Source organism: Curcuma longa, chromosome 18 (assembly GCF_044706935.1).
Source record: "Curcuma longa cultivar G26 ecotype Majalengka, Jawa Barat chromosome 18, ITB_CL_G26_1.1, whole genome shotgun sequence".
In the NCBI taxonomy this organism is placed as follows: Eukaryota; Viridiplantae; Streptophyta; class Magnoliopsida; order Zingiberales; family Zingiberaceae; genus Curcuma; species Curcuma longa.
This window is the reverse complement of record NC_133878.1, coordinates 18,920-41,239: the sequence shown is the minus strand read 5'-3', so window position 1 is coordinate 41,239 and position 22,320 is coordinate 18,920. Positions and strand designations below refer to the sequence as shown.

Sequence of the window (22,320 nt, the reverse complement as noted above, 5' to 3'; positions counted from 1 at the left end):
GAGTTGCATTTTAATTTCATTTAGTCCTGGCCAATATGAACGTCTGCTCACCAACTCAACCCCTCGCAAACTCAACCAGGGGCCTCTCCTGCTGTGCTTCTAGGCCGCGCCGGTATTCTCGTTGCTCCTCCCTTCTCTTCTTTTCTCTTCTCTTCTCTTCTCTTCTCCGACCATGCCATTGCTCTTTGGTTTCGTGGATCTACGAGAAAGAAGCTTTCTCCCGTGATGGGTGCTGAAGGAGAGGAGACGGGGCAGCAGGAGACAGAGGAAGGATCATGGAACCATTCCATGCATCTGTGTCTCCGTACCGCTATGCTCCTCCCTTAGAGAAAAGTAATTAATCAATCACAACAAAGAACACACTTTCTTCTTTCATCCCTCTACTAGCACGCGTACGTCGTCGATCGAGAAAAAGAATCATGAAGAGGAGAGTGATCAGCACCTCCGAGAATTATCTGATCCCTTCCTCTGGTGTGTGTTGATGCTTCTTGGTGCTCTGTTCTTATTCTTCCTTGGTTGTCTAGTCTTTGTAACAATTGAACTAATCAGCAGGAGAGGAGCAGGAAGCAGATGGATGTGCCGGGGGGCGATTCCAGGAGGTGGAGGAGGAGGAGGAGGAGGAGGAGGAAGCCGCCGGCGGAGGGACGTCGAAGAAGCGGCGGTTGAGCCCCGATCAGGTGAGAACTCTGGAGAAGCACTTCGAGGAGGAGAACAAACTGGATCCGGAGCGCAAGGCGCGGCTGGCTGACGAGCTCGCCCTCCAACCCCGCCAAGTCGCCGTCTGGTTTCAGAACCGCCGTGCCCGGTGGAAGACCAAGCAGCTCGAGCGCGACTTCGCGGCGCTCAAGGCCTCCCACGACGCCCTCCGCCGCGATTTCGACTCCCTTCACCGCCACAATCAATCGCTCCTCTGCCAAGTTAGTAGGAAGGAGACCGCGCGTCTCCTAGGTTCTTAGTTTTCGTAGTACACCGATCGATATACAGGTCGTTTATACTCGAAGAACTAATGATTTTGATCTCCTCATTCGGGCGCAGATAAAGCAATTGCAGGAGAAGCTTGAAATAAAAGAAGATACTGTGGCTAAGTCTGAAATTTCGACGAAGAACGTCGACGAGTCAGAACAGCCACCGCCGGCTGCTGCCGGCAGTAAAGCCGACGGCGTGTCGGACAGCGACTCGAGCGCTGTCATGACCGAAGCTACCGCAGACGTCAACGAAGACATCCGCCAGTTAGCCTCTGCCTCCGACAAACTGTCCCTAGAGGTGGCCGCGAGCGAATTTTCCTGCCCCGACTTGACGAACCTCATGGATTCGAGGACCGGATTCTGGCACCAAAGTCACGGCGCGATGTTGAAGATGAAGGAGGAGGGGGAGGACGAAGAGGACTTCATCGGTGCGTCTTGCTTTGACTTCTTCGCTGACGAGAAGGCGGCGGCGATGCTGAGCTGGTACTATTCCGGCGAGCGCTGGAACTAATCAGCGACAGCTAGTATCGAAGGGATCCAAAATAATATTATGAGAATTTGAGGGCTTATCCGTAAAAAATTTGTTTTGTAATTTTATATTTAGTAATTCCTCCGAATCGAATCATAAAAGTTAAAAAAAAAACAGTATCGCTTCATTTAATTATTTTCAAATAAAAATTAAATGATAATACTCTAATGCTGTCCTTTCTGAATTGCTGCCACAGCCAAAGGGACTTTTTATTAAAAAGTTAAAATGTTATTTGTGATGGAGACAGGCTTGAATGGTTTTGTGTTAGCCCTGGTCGTCGTTTATTCATTTATCAAACTGTCTGGAAAAGAAAAGAAAAGAATCTGTTCAGGCAAAATTTAATTTGTGATGAGGTTCAGAGGTTGGAGGGTGGGTTTCGGTGACTGGGCCCGTTCGTCCCTGTGTTGTAGTCAATGGCAGGCATTGTGAGCGTTTGTTTGGAGTGGGTGTTGCTGGGCCCGTTCGTCCCTGTGCTGGCGCCTTGCGGCGTCTCATCCAGCACTAGGTCCAAAGACATCACGGCTCTGTGGTCATTGTCACGCTAATAAATTCTTTATCAAATGGCTCTAATGCGACAAGGGAGTAGGACCCCAAAGATGGAGATTCTTCAACCAATTTAATATTTAATTTATTTTTTTAAATAATAACAATAATAATAATAATTTGAATCAAATCTTAATCGATAATTCTAAACCGTAAGTCGATATTTCTAAAACTGTGAAATCACCGAACTAGGATCGGATCTAATTGTAATGAGTTGAACTAAGGATGATAATTTCTGCCGAATTTGATGACATATCCGACCTGAATAAAACAGAGTATATATGAATTTTTTAAACTTGATTAAATAATTAAGTAATCGAGTATGAAAATTTTTAAATTCGGATATGGAGACGGATCTAATAAAATATGATCCATATATATATATATATATAATTGGTGTTATTTTTGAAATCCTCCTAGGTTAATTTTTAAAAATCACCACTATTTTAGTGTTGATTTCCAAATATCAACACAAGTGATATTGAATTTTGAAATTCAAAACCACATATGATGATTTCAATATTAGTACTATGGTGGTGTTGGTTGAAGATGGACACGAGGATGAAGATGGATATCCGATCATTCGATGAATATAAGGAAGATGATGAAAATTTACCACTATTTTGATGTTAATTTTCAAATATCAACACAAGTGATGTTGAATTTTGAAACTTAACATCACAGTTAATGTTGATTTCGATATCAACACCACGGTGGTGTTAGTTGGGATGAATATGAGGATGCAGATGAATATCCAATTATTCGTTGGATATATGAATGAAGATGAAAATTGAATATCTGATGGGAATATAGATGAATATAATAAATAGAGATGAGAATAAATGGTATGAAATCTAACTCATTGTAATCTCCAAGTTGAACGTAGATGATGAATAATTTTGATACCCAATTCAGTAATTCAATGCGAGCTAACTTATAAACTAACACTATACATTATCCTCTCGATAGAAAAATAATAAATAATTAGTAATGATTTTTAAACAAATAAATAAAAAAAACTTTCGTGAATGCTAAAGTATCCAACACTTGAACTTTCATCTTTAATTGCTCTTAAGTCGTCGTCAACAACTCATAAAATTTTGCTATGAAAGATAAATTAGAGAGTTAATTTGCCTTAAAACTTTTTCCACGTGGAGATAATATCTAACTAATTTATCCTATCCTCTTCACTAAATTAAATAATTTCAGTCATGTAACTCATAACTATTAAATTTTAATTATTAATTATTTAGACGAATAATGATAAGTAAGTTAAATTTAATCATTTTAAATCTACATATTAGTATTTTATGAAATGACGATTAAATCATTATTATTTAAAAATAAAATAAAATATATATTTATAAAAGTAAAAATATTTTAAAAATTTATAATTGATCATGTTATATTTCTTTTATTTATTTTTTATAATTTTTGTTCAATTAGAACTTTCAAAAAATCGAAAGTTAATATTATATTTGGAACTTAAAAAAAAAGTCAAAATAAATCAAGAATAATATTATTTAAATTAGAATCCATTTAATCGGGTCTGATTTAAACCTGATTTGAGCCCAAACAGATCCAAAATAATATCCACCGATCCGTCTCGAACCGGACCCGTCTCGACCCGTAACTGGGTCAACGGCCCCGGTCCGAACCGATTAAATGAACTCAAACCGGTCCTAGAAGTTAGAAATAAAATCGTAGGTGACCTAAACCGCCTCCCGTCATCCTCGCAGTGGCCGCTGCTACCGCTTCTCACTCCAGCGCCCGCCGGGGACGCTAGCTCTCTGCAACCATCGTCGCTGCCGTTCGCAGTCACCTCCGCTCACCGCCGACTCCGCTCCCGTGACTCCTCTGCTCCCTGTCGACTCCTCTCCTGCGATTGCTTCCACTGCGTTCTTGTGACTGCTTCCGCCATTACTGATCTATGCCGATTTCTGTCTCCGCCTGCTTAAATTAGTTATTAACGTCGTCCATCGAATGTTAACTAGCATTGTGTTTTAATTCACAGAATAATTAAAAATGAAACAAAATAGTAGAAATAAGAGATCGATTAGTAAGAGGGAACTGTGCAGATCATGTGGTTAGTTTGGACGATCAGATGTACAATTCTAAATTAAGCACTAATGACATGAAGAATTAAGGATCTTCAACCTGGTTCAAAGTTTACACCCACATCTTCACGGACTTTTCTACAACATGTTAATCCGATCATTCTAAGGTACTGCCCCTCTGTGTTTCTAATCATCATCCTAAAGCTCATTATTTGATCATTTACTTCTCGGAGAAATTATTAGTGGACTAAATTAATCACTACAGAAACTATAATTATGAGATTCTCATAAACACCAACAATTAACTTGATTTATGGATGACCCAACTCTAACCATTAATTCAATAAGGAATGTTGAATTTTTGGTTAGAAATGAAAAAAATTAAAAAAGTGTATTTTGGACAATAAATTATTTAGTTTTTCCCTTTGTTCTAAGTAAACAATGTAATGGATTGATTTCATTCACCATCCTCAATTGAAGTAAATAAGCACACCAAATAAAGGATTCCTTTCCTCTTCCCTAGGGATTTTATTCCACCTTGGATTCCTTTCTTTCCTCAATCCACACCTCGAAGTCAAAAGAGCATAAGTCTCATGTTTTGGCTATTTGTTTTGTGTTGCAGTTATCATTATTCTTTGTTCCGGTGGCCCCCAAGTGCGCGAGGGTCATTGTATAGACCTGAAGGAATTTTTTCTTCCTCCCGCATCGGCTTGTTGGTGTTCATTTGGTGAAACGCAAAGTGTGTTGGAGGTTCCTTTCCTGTTTTCCTTGAATCGGGTGGCACCGTAGGTCATTGAAGGAAAAAGAAGCTGTTGGTTTCTAGGATGTACTTGGATTGGTAGCCGATTTACTAGAAGCAATGACTTTGTGGTTATAACTCTATTTGTATAGTAGAGAAGTTTAAGCCAATGTGGTATCCTTGTTTTCTTGTAGGTTGTCAAATGGTGGGATACCCGATGAAGGAAGATGATCATTGGGAACCATTGTTATTGCTTCTAGAGTTGTGAGTGGGTATGTTATTTGGATACAAAAAAAAAGAAGTAAAAAAGAGAAAAATAAAAAGGAGTTGGGTGATGGATGGTATGGTAGTCGAGATGGTTTGGTGTGTTGTTGAGATGGAGAGAGTGGTTAGTTTAGCGGTTGTATATAGGAATAGAGTTGTGGTGTTTGGATTTTGGTTATGGGTAGCTTGGGGAAGAATAGATTTGTGTTTAGAATTGTGTTTGGTATGCTGATTCTTGCATAGAATTTACCTTATGTTGATTGTATATGCTATGATTTCTTTGTGGTATTCGTACGCAGTTTGATAGGATAATATAATTATTCTTGGTGCATAGATCATAGTAATTCTATATTGCATTTAGTGTTGATTCACATTAAGAATGGCAGATGGATAGTTTCCTTACCTTGAGTTAGGGCATAGTAAACATAAGACATAATATAATGTGACATTTGGATAATGAGTTACTCTCTGAGAACAGAGGAAATAAAGTAAAAAGAACTGAGGAAAATCCAAAATGTCTCAGAACCATCTGAAGCGAGTCCTCAGAACAGTCCTAGCAAAATTCAACCAGAAACCTATAAAAGAACTAGACATCCTCATGGCTCTGGAGTGGTAAAAGGACACAAGTAGCAGGGAAAAGTGAGTCAGGCAAGTAGCATGAGTGAAATGTATCAAGGCAAAATGATACAAAATAATAAACTAAACTTTTAATGCACTACAATATAAATCCACGGATTGTTTACTGTTAATACTGCAATTGTATTTATTTGAGTGACTTCTTGTACTTATACTGACCTTTAGATTTACCTTAGGCAAGTCATTGGGTTTACTATTATTGTTGATTTGAGATATCAGTACTATTGAAGTTGGAATTTTCTGATTTATCCTTTGGTTTATTGCATATTTGCTGTATATATGCATGCGCGCGCGCACACACACACATATTTATTGTATTTATCAGAGATTTATCTTTTGTAGATTTTGGTTCTTTTAGAAATGTGTTGTTATTGTGCTAATTTCTTATCATCTTTATTTATCGATGCTATGTTGTGACCGTGTCTGGCATCCCAACATGGTTCAATAGATAACACAAGGGTGTGCCAATGGAATTATACACAGGAGTTAATGTAGACAAGGAAATGAATAACATAAAAAAAGAAATAATTTTTTTATTAAATGGATGTGAATATTGTTGAAGCCTGAGGATAATGGAGAATGAAAGGATAACTAGTACCGAGATCAAACCACCAAACTTCGGGTCTGATACCAATTAATGCAGCACCAAAATCAAATTAATGAACCATCTAGAAATTTAGAATAAAGTTGATAAAGCAAAAAAGATTATAACCTCACCTAGGTGAGATGAAAGATTCACGCATAAAAGTCAAATTGAAAATTATATTAATTCAAAGATAATTAATTATATGACTTTGGACTTCTTTTATAACTCGACTCAATAGCAAACACAGAAATAAATTAAAAAATATATTAATTTTAATTGAGATTATAATTATTACCTATTTATTATCAAAATAAAAAAATGTTAATTACCAAATGACAAAAAAATAAATATTTTTTAATTTCATTCCATTAATTATGGACACACCAATCTAAAATTTATCTTTAATTTATTTTTTAAAAATTATTTTCTTTTTTTTTGTTATTTGTTTCCTCATCTGCATTATTATTCCCCAATGAGGTGAATTTGACTCTTGGAGAAACTGTCAATGTTTCGTATTTAAGGTTAACATATTCTCTTTATTTAGAGTGTTTATTTTTATATTTAAGCCTAACCTATTTCCTATTTATTTTCATATTTACTTTAACTTATTATTATAGTGGTAGAGAATAATGAAAAAGTAACACAAAAAAGAAAATAATTTTGAAAAAGATAAATTGAAGATAAATTTCATTTGACGCATCTATGATTAAAAGATTCTTCATCTCCCTTCTTCTTCGTTATGGAGCGCCTCTCTTGCTTGCTGTTCAGCGACGTCACCTCTGTTTGCAGAGGGTGCCGCCGGATTTCTCTGCCACTGTGCGGAGAAGAGAAGCTGATGGAGCCGCCGATGCAGCCAGCGTTGGTTACCTCTGCCACCACCTTCTTTGGGTGCGTGAGTGATCGGCACAATCATGTTTTGTTTGTATTGTTGACCATATGAAAACAAAACAGAGGCAAATTTGTTTGCTTGTCGTGTGAAAGGAGGGAGATAGTAGGGGTTGTATTAGATTTAGATCGTCATAACTCTACGATTGTTGGGAATTGTTTCCGATAATTAGATGAGTTATTCAAACCCCATCAATCAATCTTGATCGGCTGACGTTCATCTACAATTCTCCCGGAAGCTTGCAAAGTTTTCGAGGAATTAATCCATCAACATCGGAAAGGATTTTCGGTTGTTTGTCCGTTATTGGCGGTCAACGGTTGACCTTCGATAACTACATCGAGAATAAGATTCACGATAATAGTTAGAAAGCCCCGGAACGATCGCGACACACGTTGTTGCGTTGTTTTCGGAACAAGGCTTCTCTTGATTAATTAGTACTTTGACATTTTAGTCTGTACCAATTTATGGATGTTTATTGTCTTGCCGCAAACCTGTTATGTTGAAAGTTTCATTTATTTCTTCATTTTCATTTAAAGCAAGCAATTAGTTGGTTGTGAACTTCTTTGTTCTATTAACTTCTAATGAGAAAATGTTTTCCATGACCATCCAATAATCATTCAGAATTTAATAATCATTTGAAAAATTAAACTTCATTAGCATAGATATCTCTGCTCCGTGAAGGTAGTTGTTGTCTGTCACATAGGGTACTATTCTGTTAATCTGACTTTGTTGTCTTTCAGTCATGTTTTATTAGTGTTACTTTTCATCTCCTCTCTTTAGCTATATGCATCTTCATGCACATCTATTTGACGTGATGAGTAACCTCATAAGGGTTTCATAATTTGCTTTCTCATTTAGGTTATCATTTTGATTGTACTTTTCCTATAGGTAAGGGATGAAATTGAACATTTATTGGACAATGAAATGGGCATTGCTGGAATGTACTTGACAGAGAAGCTTCTCCATCAGCCAGTTGGAGCATCAGCAAGATTCGGAATGCACGATAGCATTGAACAGGATGATGAAAGGTGTGCATATTTAAGGACTTTAGGAAAGAAAGGAATCTAAATGGACAATCCTTTGGTGCGCATATCTTTTACAGTTAATTCGCTGCCCAATACAATGAACAGGAAAAGGCACCTTTAACTTGAATTCTATTGCTGTTGGTTTTGGGGCTACACCTGATCCAGTGCCTTCTATTTAACTTATCTTTTCTCTATGTAGAAATGAACTCGAATCTAATGCTGGTGGAAGCAGTAATGGTGGTATAGTAGGTTTCAATCCTGACATCCATGAACTTGAAATGCTTTTAGAGGCTTACTTTGTGCAGATCGATGGGAGTCTACGTAAACTATCCACAGTAAGGTTCTTTTTTTCATTCAACAATGTCTTTTATATTTTTGTTTCATGCTTAATGTTGGCATTTCTTAACCAACCCCATCTAATCAGATAAGGCTTGGTTGTGTTGTTGTTGCTGCTTAAAGTTGACATTCTAATGTGCAAAATGAACTAAACAAAACTGAAACTTCAAATAACTTAGATTTTTGTTCCTAATGTGCAATCTTTATTTTGATACAGCTGAAGGAATACATGGATGACACGGAGGATTACATCAAAATCATGCTTGATGACAAGCAGAACCAGCTGCTTCAGATGGGAGTTATGCTGACCACTGCGACTGTGGTGACAACAGCAGCCATCGTTGTGACTGCTGTATTCGGGATGAACATACGTATACCGCTCTACGAGTCTTCTCCCATCAAATTTTGGGAAACCCTGGGGAGTCTCATAGGAGGTGGAGTAGTTCTGTACATATTCGCCTTCTGGTGGGGAACCCAGAGTGGACTGCTGCAGTGATCACAAACACAATCAAATGCCCCTCCCCGTAAATCGTAATCAGGTCAGGTGACTGCAATTACCTCAGTATCTTATTGGCTTTCATAATAATCACGGGACTTCAAACATTGCCTTAAAAACTGAAGTATTTGGTGACTGTCATTGTTGATAAAGCATGACAGTTATGGTGATTACTTAATTGTAATACTATTTTTACCAAGTTGTATGACGATTACACAGACTGCTAGTCCTGGTTCTGATACAGAGAAATGGGGAGGGCATTGGTTAGGATACTTGTTAAGTTTGAACTACTCGTAGTAGTACTCATTTAGAATTCTAGTAACCATGTGCATTTGATATTTTTATTCCTTCATTCTAACACATCCTGATTCAATGAGTTGGATGCAGACTCGTCGATACTTGTTAAACTTGGCCCAATATGAACATTCAGTTCAGAAATGATTTTAAAAGAAATAACAAAAAGTATGACTATGAAATATCTAACATAGCACTATCTAAAAATAAATTGAATAAATTGAAGATAACAAATTTAATATTCAATTAAAAAATTTATTTATATTCCTTTAATATATATATAATTAATTAAATAAATACATTTAAATAATTTATTAAATTAAATAAATAAATTTAAATACATATATATTTAACTTATTAATATTAGTAAATAATGTTAATCCTGAAAAATATTTATTAATAAAATTTTTATTAACCTACTAAATAAATAAAAAATATTTTAAAATGATCAAATAAATTTATATTATCAAATTTAATAACTAATCAAACAAATTTAAATTATAAAAATTTCAAACAAGTTTGAATTGAAAATTTAATAACATCTAACCAAATTAGCTCATAGAAATTAAACCACTCTTGAATAATCATTTTAACGATAATTTTAAACTCAGCTTGATTTAACTTGGATTTGATTATCAAATAAATTTAAACATCACAAAACGTAACTCGACTTGACTTATTAACCGCTCTACCTAAAGGAAACACAACCTGCAACTCGATTAGTAAAGCAAGAAAGCACAAGCATCTTTGAGTGGATCTCGTATAGGAAATAATAACAATTGTTTATCCACCAGAGATTATATTAGCAAATCTACAACACAGATTTGCATGGTAACCAAAACAATCTCTCTCAGAATATGTAGTTTGTGAAAAGTTTTGTTGGTACAAACATAACCATCAGAATGGATGCAAAATCAGGAAAGGGCCGCAAGTGCAAGGAGCACAAGTCATACGCAGATGCAATAGGTAGCAGCATGGGTAACTATTCTGCCCTGGATTGACCGGCACGAGAGGAAAGAATGATACCAACAATGAGGCCGTAGAGTGCCAGAGCTTCGGCGAAAATGAGAATAAGAATCATGCCAACGAACAACTTTGGCTGCTGTGCATTTGCCCTGAAATCAACACACACAGGTACATAAAATTGTTAATGCTGTCGAATACAGAATGAAATATCTATTTTATGTGATAAGGTTGTCAGAATAGCCTTGAAGCTGCTACTTTATCATTTTACAACAACAAAATGCTAGTGTACATGCTTGATAAGTGGTGATCGCGATGGTGGTTCTTTAAGCTTGGACGATATCGCTAAGGCAAAAAATCTAGTTATTTGGGATAAGATCTTGTCAACCATTTGGCCCCATTTAAATTGGATCATCCATCTCCAAAATCTATAAACCTACAAGGAACAAGCTTGCATTACATGCCTCCAGTTTGGGGATGCAAACATTTTTCCATTATTATTTGCAACTCTAAATTTTCCATCTTCTGATAAATTCATTTAGCATCTGAACAAGATATTTATTAGCCGAAATCACTTAGAGAGGGGTATTTTTCACAGTATAATGAAATTGTTAGAGGAAATGGAAGTGCTGTTAGATTGTAAGGATAACTTATATACTAGTAAGAAATTTCACCGAGATATGCTGAGGTCATTTAGGAAGTCAGTCATCAGGATCCACAGGAAATCAAAGAGAGTTTTAACTCAAGAAAAAATATAGTTCTACTCAAACCGCAGCGAAATGAGGAATTTTGGTCAACAGAAGAGAACTAGTTATAACTTCATACCTGAATTTATATGAAAAAAGAAACCAAAACAAATTAAAATAGCTGATCAGAATGTCGCTACAATAAGATGTAAGATAAATATGTAGAAAAGGATGAATCAAACAATGGAGAGGCAAATTAAGCAAAAAATCCGATAAGCAATTCCCAGATCGAATTCCAATCTGGAGAAAGTTACTGCATCTTGAGCTAGAACTATACAGATATCTATATTCCCCATTGACATAAATGTTCAAATAGATTAAGTATATGATAGAGGATAAACTAGAACCACCAAGAAACTCCAATGTATTCCACATGGTGATATCAGAATATGTTGGTACAATAAGATGTAAGATAAATATGTAGAAAAGGATGAATCAAACAATGGAGAGGGAAATTAAGCAAAAAAATCCGATAAGCAATTCCTGAATCAAATTACAATCTGGAGAAAGTTATTGCATCTTGAGCTAGAACTATACAGATCTATATTCCACATTGACATAAATGTTCAAATAGATTAAGTATATGATAGAGGATAACTAGAACCACCAAGAAACTCCAATGTATTCCACATGGTGATATCAGAATATGTTGCTACAATAAGATGTAAGATAAATATGTAGAAAAGGATGAATCAAACAATGGAGAGGGAAATTAAGCAAAAAAATCTGATAAGCAATTCCCGAATCAAATTCCAATCTGGAGAAAGTTACTGCATCTTGAGCTAGAACTATACAGATATATATATTCCGCATTGACATAAATGTTCAAATAGATTAAGTATATGATAGAGGATAAACTAGAACCACCAAGAAACTCCAATGTATTCCACATGATGATATCAGAATATGTTGCTGCAATAAGATGTAAGATAAATATGTAGAAAAGGATGAATCAAACAATGGAGAGGGAAATTAAGTAAAAAAATCTGATAAGCAATTCCTGAATCAAATTCCAATCTGGAGAAAGTTACTGCATCTTGAGCTAGAACTATACAGATATCTATATTCTGCATTGACATAAATGTTCAAATAGATTAAGTATATGATAGAGGACAAATTAGAACCACCAAGAAACTCCAATGTATTCCACATGGTGAGATCTACTCGAGTAAAAAGCTAAATGCACAAGGAAGTGGCAAATTAGAAATCAAGATGTGCTATATTTCAAATTGATATAGCTAGATATTCAACGATAGAAGAGATGTGCCATGTAAAACCTAAATCACACTCCAATACAAAAGATGCATCAACAAAATAAGTCTGATGAAACACTCAATGAAAACAAAATATTATTTAGATATAGTGACCTACAATGGACTATCATAGCAGATTATTCAAGTCATTTACTCTGCAGGAAGAACCAAAATTATGACTCAATGTTGAAATCAAAATAATCAGTTTTATGTAAGTTAGCAACAATCGTAAATGGATGCGTCTGAAGTAATCATTGATGCGATTAGAATTCAGATCTAGAACTAAAACATGACAGAATTTGTAAAGGAAAAGAGATCTGATGAAAATACCGGACGCCAGCATCTCCGACGATCCCGATCGCCATGCCCGCAGACAAACCGGCAAGACCGCAAGCGAGCCCGGAAGAAAGATGAGCGTATCCGTCGAAGAGGTAGTACGACTTAGCCTTGGGGTTGATCCCGGTGCTGATGATCACAGCGATGATCAACCCGTAGATCCCGAGCACTCCAGCCATGACCACGGGCACGATCGACTTCATGACCAGTTCCGGCCGCATCACGCCCATGGACGCCACACCGACGCCGCTCTTCGCCGTCCCGTACGCCGCTCCCATGCCTATTAACGGGTGGGAAACATATCATAGGGAACTAACAAGTACATAACCGAATTAACAACAGTAAAGATTGAGGGATCGTGTGATTACAGGAGAAAACGAGGGCGGCTGCGGCCCCGAGGAAACCGAAGAACGGAGCTGTCTCGTCGCCGCTGAAGGAGGACATGGCTCCGCCGGGAAGAACAAAGAAACCCTCCGAATACTGCGAAAATTTTGACCTTCCGATCACGATTTCTTCCCCAACTCGGAGAGCTCGCGTTATCGAGGGAGGAAAGTGGAGTCGTCGGAGGATATTCTCAAAATGCCCTTCGATCTCGAAATAATTACGGATTGAATTGTGAAGGAACTAGTGATGCAGGGCGGGGTATTTATGGCATTCTAATGACAGCTCCAATAATTATCTCTTTCCTAAATCCACCCATAAATTGTGATTATTCATTTATTACTTCCTAAATTGCTACGCGTGGCAGAGTTCTAAAAATCCCCTCCGAAATTTTCAATATTTTTTCTCCAAACGCCACTCTCTAATTTCGAAATTACTAAAATACCCTTTTTCTCTCTCTCATTTGTCTCTATTCTCTTTTTACAAATTCATGAACCTTTTATAAAATTTACTTTTTTTATTTATCAACAAAGAAGTTCCCCCAAAAGCAATCAATCTACTTATCATCTTGGGATGCAAATAATTTTATCCCACGTATAGTTAGATTGGTTATTATGAAATAGATTTGTTACGGTAGATAAAAATCAAATCTTGAAGAAATTGAGGTAATGCCCTTTCCTGTAGTAATCAATTACAGTTTTTTGATTTACCTCCTGGTTATAGAGCTGACGTATGAGGTCGTTGAGATGGTGGATTCCACCTTTGCTGCAGTGGAGTGTAAATAATTAATTTTTTATAAGTTAATAAATAAATTTATTCATATTTATAAATACTAAAATTTATTTATTTTATATATTTGAAAATTTTTATAAATAAACACTAAGTATTTACAAACTTTATATTCGTTTATAGTCTAGATTAAGGGTGTAAATGAATCGAACTTGTTCGCAAACTTTTCAAGTCGCTTAAAAAATATTTGATTTATATTGAAAATTATCGAATTCGAACCGAACTTGAATATGTTCGATATTTTTTTTGAATCGAATTCAAACTTATAATATTTTATTCGATTATTTACAAGTCAATTTTGAATCTAACTTAGATTATTTTTACATAATTTTAATTTAAATATGCTCAAATTAAAATCCGAATAACATAAATCGAATTTGAATTTAAATTATTTTGAACTATAATTTGATTTTCGAACAATTCAAACTGAATTTAAATTTTATTTCAAACCCAATTCGAGTCAATTATTTATATTTTTAAAATTTTAAATTGAATTTAAATATCATATATATTTTTTATATTCAAACTCGAATATTAATATTTTCATATTATTATTTTGCAACTCTAATTTATATCTTCCTATGAAATTTTGGATAGCTAAATTGATAATATTTTAGATCAAAACTACCAGCCACTGATCTTTTAGTGATTCCATGAATGATATTAAATACAAGCCAGTTGGTCGCCTGCACCATAGGGTGTAAACGAGTCAATCATTCGATTAAGTTAATGAGTCGAGTTCGAGGTTGATTTTGAATTTGAAAACATGATCGAATCAAGCTCAAACTTAACAATATTTGATTCGTGAGTTCGTGAATATATTCGTTTACAAACTCGTGAACATATTTGTTAATAGGCTCGCGAACATATTCATTAAAAGACTCATTTATATATATATATCAACATTGATGCACGACTGAGTGCATAAGACCATCTCCAACCGGTGCCCTTTTACACCAAAATGGTGTAAAAGTGGCACCATTCTCCTCCAACGGATACACTATTTTAGTGCCCAAAATGGTGTTGGTGAACAGTGCGGCACCATTTTGGTGCCACACTATTCACTTGCACCAAAATGGTGCAAGTGTGTTATTTAATAATTAATTAATATAAAAACATTTTTAAATGTTAAAAATACTATAAACATTAATGCTAATAAATTAATATATTAAATATTACATGCACCAAAATATTCTTAAATATTATAAATTAATATTATTTAATTTAATTGAATTAATTTTATAAATTTTATATATTATAATTTTATGATCATAATTAAAATTAATTATTATGTACCATAAAAATATTATTTTTATTAATAATTATGATCATAATAACAATATTTAATAAATTAATATATATGTTGAAATTAATATATATTATAAGATGGAAAAATAGAATATTCTAAGGAATATTCTTTTTAGTGTAGGAAATGGTGTCTCTTGGTTGGAGTTAGAAAAAATTTTGGTGTTGAAATGACACCAAATTGGTGTTGCAAGAGCACCAAAATGGTGTTTATGGTTGGAGATGGTCTAAGGCATTCGAATTACTTCCGAATGCTTTGACTCACCCGGATGCATATCAATCGCGGGCATCGCACGGGAAAACACACAACATATATATATATATACATCGAACTTGAATTAAACTCATTTAACTTTTAAACGAATTATTTTTAAACCATTTATGAACTATTTAATGTTATTACGAGCCGAACTCGAGTTTACAAATTAAAATTTGAATCAAACTCAAACTCAAAGAAAACAAATCGAACTCGATCCTCTTACGGTTCAGCTCGGCTCGATTGGATTACACCCCTACAAGACGTTGCTTCTGATTGATATTTTCTTTGATGGCTGAATCCTGCTACACGATGACTGTTTCTAAGGGATGGCAATATTATACATATACCATAAGCACATATGTTTGCTATCGCAAAAAGAAGAGACGTCGAGAGATGGAATTGGTGCAGAAAAAAGAATGGTGCAAAGGATTAGTCTTCCCCTTCCAAGGGCTCTCCTGGCTTCAGATAGTCCACGAAGCAGACCTCTTTACGGGGGGCTTCATTGCCCTGTCCTCCTCCAGAGAGATCATACCCAGATGCGAAGGGTCTTCCAGCATCATTTTTGCTACCAAGTAACCTGCGATCGACCATGTCTGAAACTTCCTCGCTTGTTTCCCGATGTACCGGCCCTGCTTGCCGTCGTAGTACTCCGGCCAGCCGTCCATGGACAGCCTGCTTTCTGCGAGATCGATCGCGCGTCGGGCAATTTGGGGCCGACCGGTTTTGACACATGCTGCAGTGAAGAGCCAGAGGAGCACTGCATGGAATGTCAGCGAGCTGGTATGAGAAACAGATCGATATTCAACCAGCAAATCGACGAGAAAACGGCAACTCACCGGGCCAACTTCCTCCGTTGTGGTAGCTCCATCTGGTGTTTTTAGGGTCAGACCCAGTCATAATCCGCCATTCATGACCCTCCAAAGCAGGGTATGCAATCTTCAGTGGCATCTCTCCGACGAGCTCCTCCCATCTTGCTTCCAGCAGATCCATGATCGCCGCAGACTGCTCCGGAGTCGCAAGAGATGATAGGATGGCAATGCAGTTGCCAAGAGCAAACCACCTAAAGTCCATTTTTGCAGGGCTCACGTTCCCGATGAAGTATCCACCGCGGCTCGGCATGAAGTCGAAGATCCAGTCGGGGATGGAGTCCGGAATGACATTGAACTTGTTGACTGCTGTGTGAGAGTACTCCTCTGTTTTGTATCTGTAAATAACGTTGAGCTGCTGGAAATCAAGCCAGAAATAGTTCCGCATGTGATAGCTCAGGGCTTGCAACCGTTTGTCTATTCTCTCTATGAACTCCTTCCCTTCGCAGTCTTGCTTGAGCATGGATAAAGCACATCTCAATGCCATGAAGAAGAGGGCTTGGATTTCGATAGGGTAACCGTAAACGCCCTGCGAGATTAGTTTGTTAAATAGCAGCAACAAAATTGGAGATCACGGTAGAGGGAAACAGAATCAATGGTTGAACTTTACCATTCTTCGGTCGATCATCGAGCATCCGTCTGCGCAGAGCAAGGTCGGGAATGTGTCGAAGCCTTCGGACAGACACAGAGCTAGTATGAGCCTCATCCCTCTTTGGCAGTCCGGTGATTCTGCCAGAGTCATGTCCCCGGTAGCCTTTGTGTACGCCCGGAGAAGAATGATCCACCAGAAACCAGAGTCCACAGGTGCAACCCTTCCGATTGCACTCTCGCCAAAATCTGCGATCAAATTGTCGGTTTTCCTTATGGGATCATGGCGAACTTTGAAGCTCGCAGGCATAACACCTTCCCCGAGCTTGAATCGATCGATCCTCTTCTCCCACCCTTGGAGGTGGAGAGTCTTCAAGAGGAAGTTTTTCACTATGTCATGCTCTCCGTTCATCAGGAAAGCCATAGCACTTGGTACAAAGTCACGGACGAAAACCTGAGCACAAGAGTGGAAACGAGATTGATTTTAGCATGGATTCCTAAAATAATTGATAAAAAAAAAGAGTTTTGAGGATGGAAGAGGTAAAATCCACAATTTAGGAATAGAAAGAAAGGAAAGATTCAACTTTTCCTTCTCCATTGTATTATGGAAACCCTATCAATAATCTGTTACCTGATCATAGTTGAGGACCTCTTCCGATGAGTGATCCAAGGCGGCGATGGTGCCCACTGGTTGACCTCGGAAGAAGACGATGGACTTCCGGAGAGCGTCCCAGGCCTCCGCAATCATCGGATGCGGCTCGAAAGAGTAGTACCTCGACGAGCCCGGCGAGTCCAGCACAGATCTCGGCCCGCCGATGGAGAAAATGCTTTCGATGCTGTCGACGTTCCGGAGATTCCCCCCGGCCAAGTGCTCGCTGAGCGAGCGCTCGTCGAACGACCTCTTCCGCTCGATCTTGAGCCGCGGTCGGTCGGGCAGCCGCGCCAGGTCGAGGTCGTCCGCCTCCGTGATGGAGGCGCGCGAGTCAACCTTGCGCACTAGCATCACGTCGCGTCCTCCGTTCTCCATTACTTCCACCATTCGCGAGGGAGACATCCCCGACTATCTGCATCAATCCACCGCATTCAGCTCCAGAACCAGAGAAAAATCACAAACAAAACCTAAAAACTAACTCAAATTTCTTCACCAACATACAAGCCATCAATTGGAATCATATTGCTCACGAAATCGCATAAAAAAAACTTCACGGATATCAAATCCACATAAGAAAGGAGAGAAACGAACCTTATACGATCAAGAACAGGGCAGAGAAGACGAGGAAGGAGCGATTGACCTTGAGATCCAGAAAAGAGAGAGAGAGGGGGAAAGAAGGTGATTAAAGAGAGGAGGGGGCAATTTATAGAGAAGAGGAGGGAAGGCAGCGATCCTTCCAATTTTTCTCGGTTCTAAATGCGACGGGTCATAGCCGGTAAAAGGCTCGAAGGTGGGATGACCCGGCACTAGAGAAATGTTGACTTCTGATGACACGTCGGCTACTGCCGGTTTCGTATCCGGATTAGTGTTAATAAATAGCCATTTCCCGTAATTAAGTGCGATAAAGAAGTTGGTTTGTTGATTAATAGATATTTTTCCAAGTTGTTGGCTTTGCGATTAACGGGTCGTCGAGTCCACCGAATCCGATCCGGATTTGGATCTTATCTCTTTCTATATTTATCAGTGGATAATTAATTAAGGCAGAGAATTAAAAGATGATCTTTTGTTCCATTTACAATAATAATAAATTAAATTAATTGATGTTATTCTTCTAATCAGGGAAATTGAGATTTTTTAAGTAAAGAAGAATTATTCATAAAATTATGTTTGACAATATTCTTTTCCAAAAAAAACTACAAAAAGATTAAAAAACATGTTTTATATAATTAAGGAAAAGGAACAAAATTACTTATCCAAAAAAGGAAAAGGAACAAAAATAAAATTATTAACTTCCTTCATTTTATTTATAAAAATATGAAATAAAAGTGGATAGAAATAAAAGTCGACTCAAAGATAGACATTTAAAAAAGTTTATTTTATTATTATAGCAATTATAAATACTATAACTGCTACACTAATATTGAAGCGATTTTGACAAACAATTCTGATTAAATTTAAATAATTTTAGTCCATTGATTGGTAAAGAATATTTTAATAATTTTAATTGAATTAAAATAATTTTATTTTATATAATTATTATAATAACGTTGCAAAAAAAACTATTTTCAGCCTGAAAAAACTAAAATAATCTGACCTTTATATTTATTTCAAAATCAAATAACCTGATAGTAAAAAATAAAAGGCGCATTTTGATTTTTAGCAATGAAATTTTGATATTTTTTTCCAAATAATTAGATTTGAAAAATAGCATTTGAATTCCCCATGTTGTTGGATACTGGAAGTTGTCAGTCAACGCAAACGTGAGAATTCAGTGATCAATGTCAGAGTTGGTAGACGCGAAAGTCCACGTTGGCGACAGCTTTGAAACGTGGCCATTGCGATGTAGACCGAAATAATAATTAAGAGATTTACAAACAAAAAAAAGTCATATTGACCTGCTTTCCCGGTCAGAACTCTTAACTAGAGTTGAATCTCAGATGAAGACCAAACCAACGCTGATTTTCTCAAAGCCAAAATTTATTATTAGAATTTATTTGTTGCATTAAAAAAACATGAGAATATGTATTTTAATTTTGTCCAATTTTCTATATTTAACTTGATCATTTAAAATATTATATTTTATTCTAAAATAAATTAATTTTATTATTATTATTATTGACTGTGCGTTATGATTATTATAATAAAGAAGTCGGTCATTATTATATTTTTATTGGAGACAAATAATACATGGGATAAATAGATATGTATATATAAAAGAAAATCTTTAAATATATTTTAATTTTTATTTTCATCGTCCCACCCAAATAAATAGAAACTTACTAAAATTGCAACCATGGTCTCTAAAAAAAGAACTATTATTTCTCTTTATTTAATTACTATTTAATTATGTCGGTGTCAATGGCTTGGTCATTATTATATTAGTCATAGATCGTTATTATGTAGAGATGGTAATGAGTCGGATTTAATCATATTTCATGTACTGTACTCGTCGAAAGATCAAATATTTATATCATATTCAAATATCATATTACCACCTACCATTATATATATATATATATATATATATATATATATATATATATATATATATATATATATCCTGCGCGATGAGTTTACGCGACTCCGTGCGCGACAGCCGACGTGGCGAGGAGTTTCACTGTTCATCCTCCATCATGGCCAAAACGAAATCCCGAAATAAAATCCCGCCTCTCCCAAAATAGCGCGGCCGATTCTCAATTCGAGCTTCCGCTGTGGTTGAAAAGGAAGCAGAGAAGGATGCGACTGCAGCGGAGGTGAAGAACGAGAAGGGTGGTCCGGTTGTGGAGAAGGTCTCGTCCTTCAGGGAGGAGAGCAACTTCTTGTCGGATCTCAAGGAATCCGAGAGGAAGGCGCTGGTGGAGCTCAGAGCCGTCGTCGAGGAGGTCATCCTCAAGAACAAGCTATTTAGAGATGAGTCAGAGCCGTCGGAGGGGAAGAAGAAGGTCCATGGAGAAGGGGAAAACTGGAACTTGACAAATCTGCTGAGGCGAAGCACACCGACGAAGAAAAACCCGACCTCTCTACCCAAAATCCTAAATCCTATTCACTCCTCTCGCGTCGCTGCATTCGGCCCACCCCCTGCTCGCCCGTCGCTCCTCTCGTTTCTTCACCCCCTTTGCCTATTTTTAGATTTTGACAAGGCAGTTTTGCAGGGCACCGCCGCGTTCATGAGGAAAGGGGATCGGAAGAGGAAGAGAAGAAGGCGGAATGGTGGAGGAGTTGGTGGAGGAGTTTCCTGATGCCACAGCGAGGTCACCGCAGCAGCGATCGCGGCAGGACCAACGAGGATGAGCCATCGCGCGTACCGGGTGGAGAGCACAACGCGGCTCGTGTAATGGAGGATCGATTCCCTTTCCACTTTCTTCTATCGCAGGTCCGACCTCTTCAAGCTCGGCCTCTGGAACTGGTATCAAAATCTCTCTTTTATTCTCATCTCTCTAGCTAGTATCGAAATCCCCAATTAACCTATGTGCTCTCAATTGAAATCGATCTATGATTCAATTTGCTAGAAGTTTTTTTTTTCATTATTTGATATCAAAGTTCAAATTTGTTAATGCAGGATATTAAATTTTTCTTCTATGATAAAAAGTGTATGTAGTTGAGGAGCAATTAGGACTAGAGCCTACATAAACAAAACGAGAACATATGTTAAGATTGTATTGTGAATTTCAAATCGACATTTTGTAGAACACTTCACCTCCAATAGGGCATTCCACCATTCAAATATTTATTTCTCAAGAAAATCCACTTTAAGTTAACCCTTTTTTATTAGGAATTTACTGAACTCATATTTGATTATTGCTTTTTTTTCAAATGACAAATTTATAAGATCGTTGTCATCAAATAACTTTATAAGATGGATGACATCAAATAACTATGGATAAAGTGTGATGAAGGAAAGATAGTATTTATGGTTTGATCATTCTTTTTTGGTCAATGATTAGATAAAGATTCATAAGAAGCCAAGGTAAAGATCTTAACGACTTCTGCAAGTATTTGAAATTCTTCCAAGGTGAAGAAACTGAATGGTCAACGCAGTGTTGTATTTTTGAAATAAAAAGATGGTCTTTATGTTGCATGTTTCATTTATTTGCTTTCGCTTGTCAATTTCCATAGCTCTTGGCACTGTTGTCCACCATAACCTATGGCTCTTGATCTTGTTTACATCCATCTTCACGAATGTTAACTGTTGTGGTTATCTAAGACACTCATCTACATTGAAGATTGCAGGAAAGATGATCCTGAACTCAGCTAAGAGATAGAGAAACAGTTTGTGGATCTCCTCATAGAGGAAGTGAAGCTACAAGAGGCTGTTGCTGAGGAACACGTTAACCACATGAATGCAACCCTTCTCGACGCCAATAAATCAGCTTCTCAATACCAAAAAGAGGCCGAGAAGTGCGTCGATGCAATTGAGATATGTGAGGAGGCTAGAGAACGAGCTGAAGCTTCCCTAAGAAAGGAGAAGAAGATAACAATACTTTGGGAGCGACGAACACGCCAATTAGGCTGGCAAGACGCATGATCCAAATTTGTGTATTTGCTCCAAAACCATGCTTCTTGCTAGCATTCTCAGGGTTAACAGTAAAAGTTAACTGCATAAAGGGAACATTAGTATTGAAATATCCACTTTTGTAACTTGTAGAATTCAATTATTATATCGACATTTTGAACTGAATCAATTAATTAATATTGGAGAACTTTGAAATTTGAATATCAATAGTTAGATTTCTTGATGCAACTCTAACTACTTAGGTGGGTTTGATCACTTCATTGGATTTGGATCTGCGTTATACTTGAGGTATTCTCAGGTTTGATGATATCTG

The 22,320-nt window shown here is 37.0% G+C and overlaps 4 protein-coding genes across 5 annotated transcripts; 2 read left to right on the top strand and 2 right to left on the bottom strand.

Annotated features, from left to right (window-relative positions):
- Positions 1-52: 52 nt before the first annotated feature.
- LOC141812219 (homeobox-leucine zipper protein ATHB-16-like) lies at positions 53-1,646 on the top strand. Of its 2 annotated transcripts, none has more exons than XM_074700264.1 (3): positions 53-471; positions 550-917; positions 1,036-1,646. In XM_074700264.1, the coding sequence occupies exons 1-3, from the start codon at positions 420-422 to the stop codon at positions 1,474-1,476; spliced, it is 861 nt and encodes a 286-aa protein (XP_074556365.1). In that variant the 5' UTR covers positions 53-419; the 3' UTR covers positions 1,477-1,646. The 2 variants fall into 2 exon arrangements, with proteins under 2 accessions (XP_074556365.1, XP_074556366.1); XM_074700265.1 differs by having other exon boundaries at positions 54-471; positions 553-917.
- A 6,785-nt stretch (positions 1,647-8,431) lies between these two features.
- On the top strand, positions 8,432-9,326 carry LOC141812067 (magnesium transporter MRS2-F-like). The gene is made up of 2 exons (XM_074700121.1): positions 8,432-8,565; positions 8,784-9,326. The coding sequence occupies exons 1-2, from the start codon at positions 8,509-8,511 to the stop codon at positions 9,060-9,062; spliced, it is 336 nt and encodes a 111-aa protein (XP_074556222.1). The 5' UTR covers positions 8,432-8,508; the 3' UTR covers positions 9,063-9,326.
- A 753-nt stretch (positions 9,327-10,079) lies between these two features.
- On the bottom strand, positions 10,080-13,233 carry LOC141812217 (V-type proton ATPase subunit c1-like). Its single transcript, XM_074700263.1, has 3 exons — positions 13,023-13,233; positions 12,649-12,934; positions 10,080-10,471 (listed from the first exon to the last, which is right to left on the bottom strand). The coding sequence occupies exons 1-3, from the start codon at positions 13,096-13,098 to the stop codon at positions 10,339-10,341; spliced, it is 495 nt and encodes a 164-aa protein (XP_074556364.1). The 5' UTR covers positions 13,099-13,233; the 3' UTR covers positions 10,080-10,338.
- A 2,279-nt stretch (positions 13,234-15,512) lies between these two features.
- On the bottom strand, positions 15,513-18,161 carry LOC141812063 (putative alkaline/neutral invertase D). The gene is made up of 5 exons (XM_074700118.1): positions 18,086-18,161; positions 17,474-17,906; positions 16,865-17,296; positions 16,225-16,783; positions 15,513-16,145 (listed from the first exon to the last, which is right to left on the bottom strand). Exons 2-5 carry the CDS (start codon positions 17,894-17,896, stop codon positions 15,850-15,852), a joined length of 1,710 nt encoding a protein of 569 aa, XP_074556219.1. The 5' UTR covers positions 17,897-17,906; positions 18,086-18,161; the 3' UTR covers positions 15,513-15,849.
- Between the last annotated feature and the right edge of the window lie 4,159 nt (positions 18,162-22,320).

Coding starts and splice junctions, on each gene's coding strand:
- LOC141812219 (XM_074700264.1), top strand. CDS start 420: ATGAAGAGGAGAGTGATCAGCACCTCCGAGAATTATCTGATCCCTTCC. Junction 472..549: donor TTATCTGATCCCTTCCTCTG/GTGTGTGTTGAT, acceptor TGAACTAATCAG/CAGGAGAGGAGCAGGAAGCA. Junction 918..1,035: donor ATCAATCGCTCCTCTGCCAA/GTTAGTAGGAAG, acceptor ATTCGGGCGCAG/ATAAAGCAATTGCAGGAGAA.
- LOC141812067 (XM_074700121.1), top strand. CDS start 8,509: ATGCTTTTAGAGGCTTACTTTGTGCAGATCGATGGGAGTCTACGTAAA. Junction 8,566..8,783: donor GTCTACGTAAACTATCCACA/GTAAGGTTCTTT, acceptor ATTTTGATACAG/CTGAAGGAATACATGGATGA.
- LOC141812217 (XM_074700263.1), bottom strand. CDS start 13,098: ATGTCCTCCTTCAGCGGCGACGAGACAGCTCCGTTCTTCGGTTTCCTC. Junction 12,935..13,022: donor AGCCGCCCTCGTTTTCTCCT/GTAATCACACGA, acceptor ACCCGTTAATAG/GCATGGGAGCGGCGTACGGG. Junction 10,472..12,648: donor GTCGGAGATGCTGGCGTCCG/GTATTTTCATCA, acceptor TGTTGATTTCAG/GGCAAATGCACAGCAGCCAA.
- LOC141812063 (XM_074700118.1), bottom strand. CDS start 17,896: ATGTCTCCCTCGCGAATGGTGGAAGTAATGGAGAACGGAGGACGCGAC. Junction 16,784..16,864: donor CGATGATCGACCGAAGAATG/GTAAAGTTCAAC, acceptor CTAATCTCGCAG/GGCGTTTACGGTTACCCTAT. Junction 16,146..16,224: donor CAACGGAGGAAGTTGGCCCG/GTGAGTTGCCGT, acceptor CATTCCATGCAG/TGCTCCTCTGGCTCTTCACT.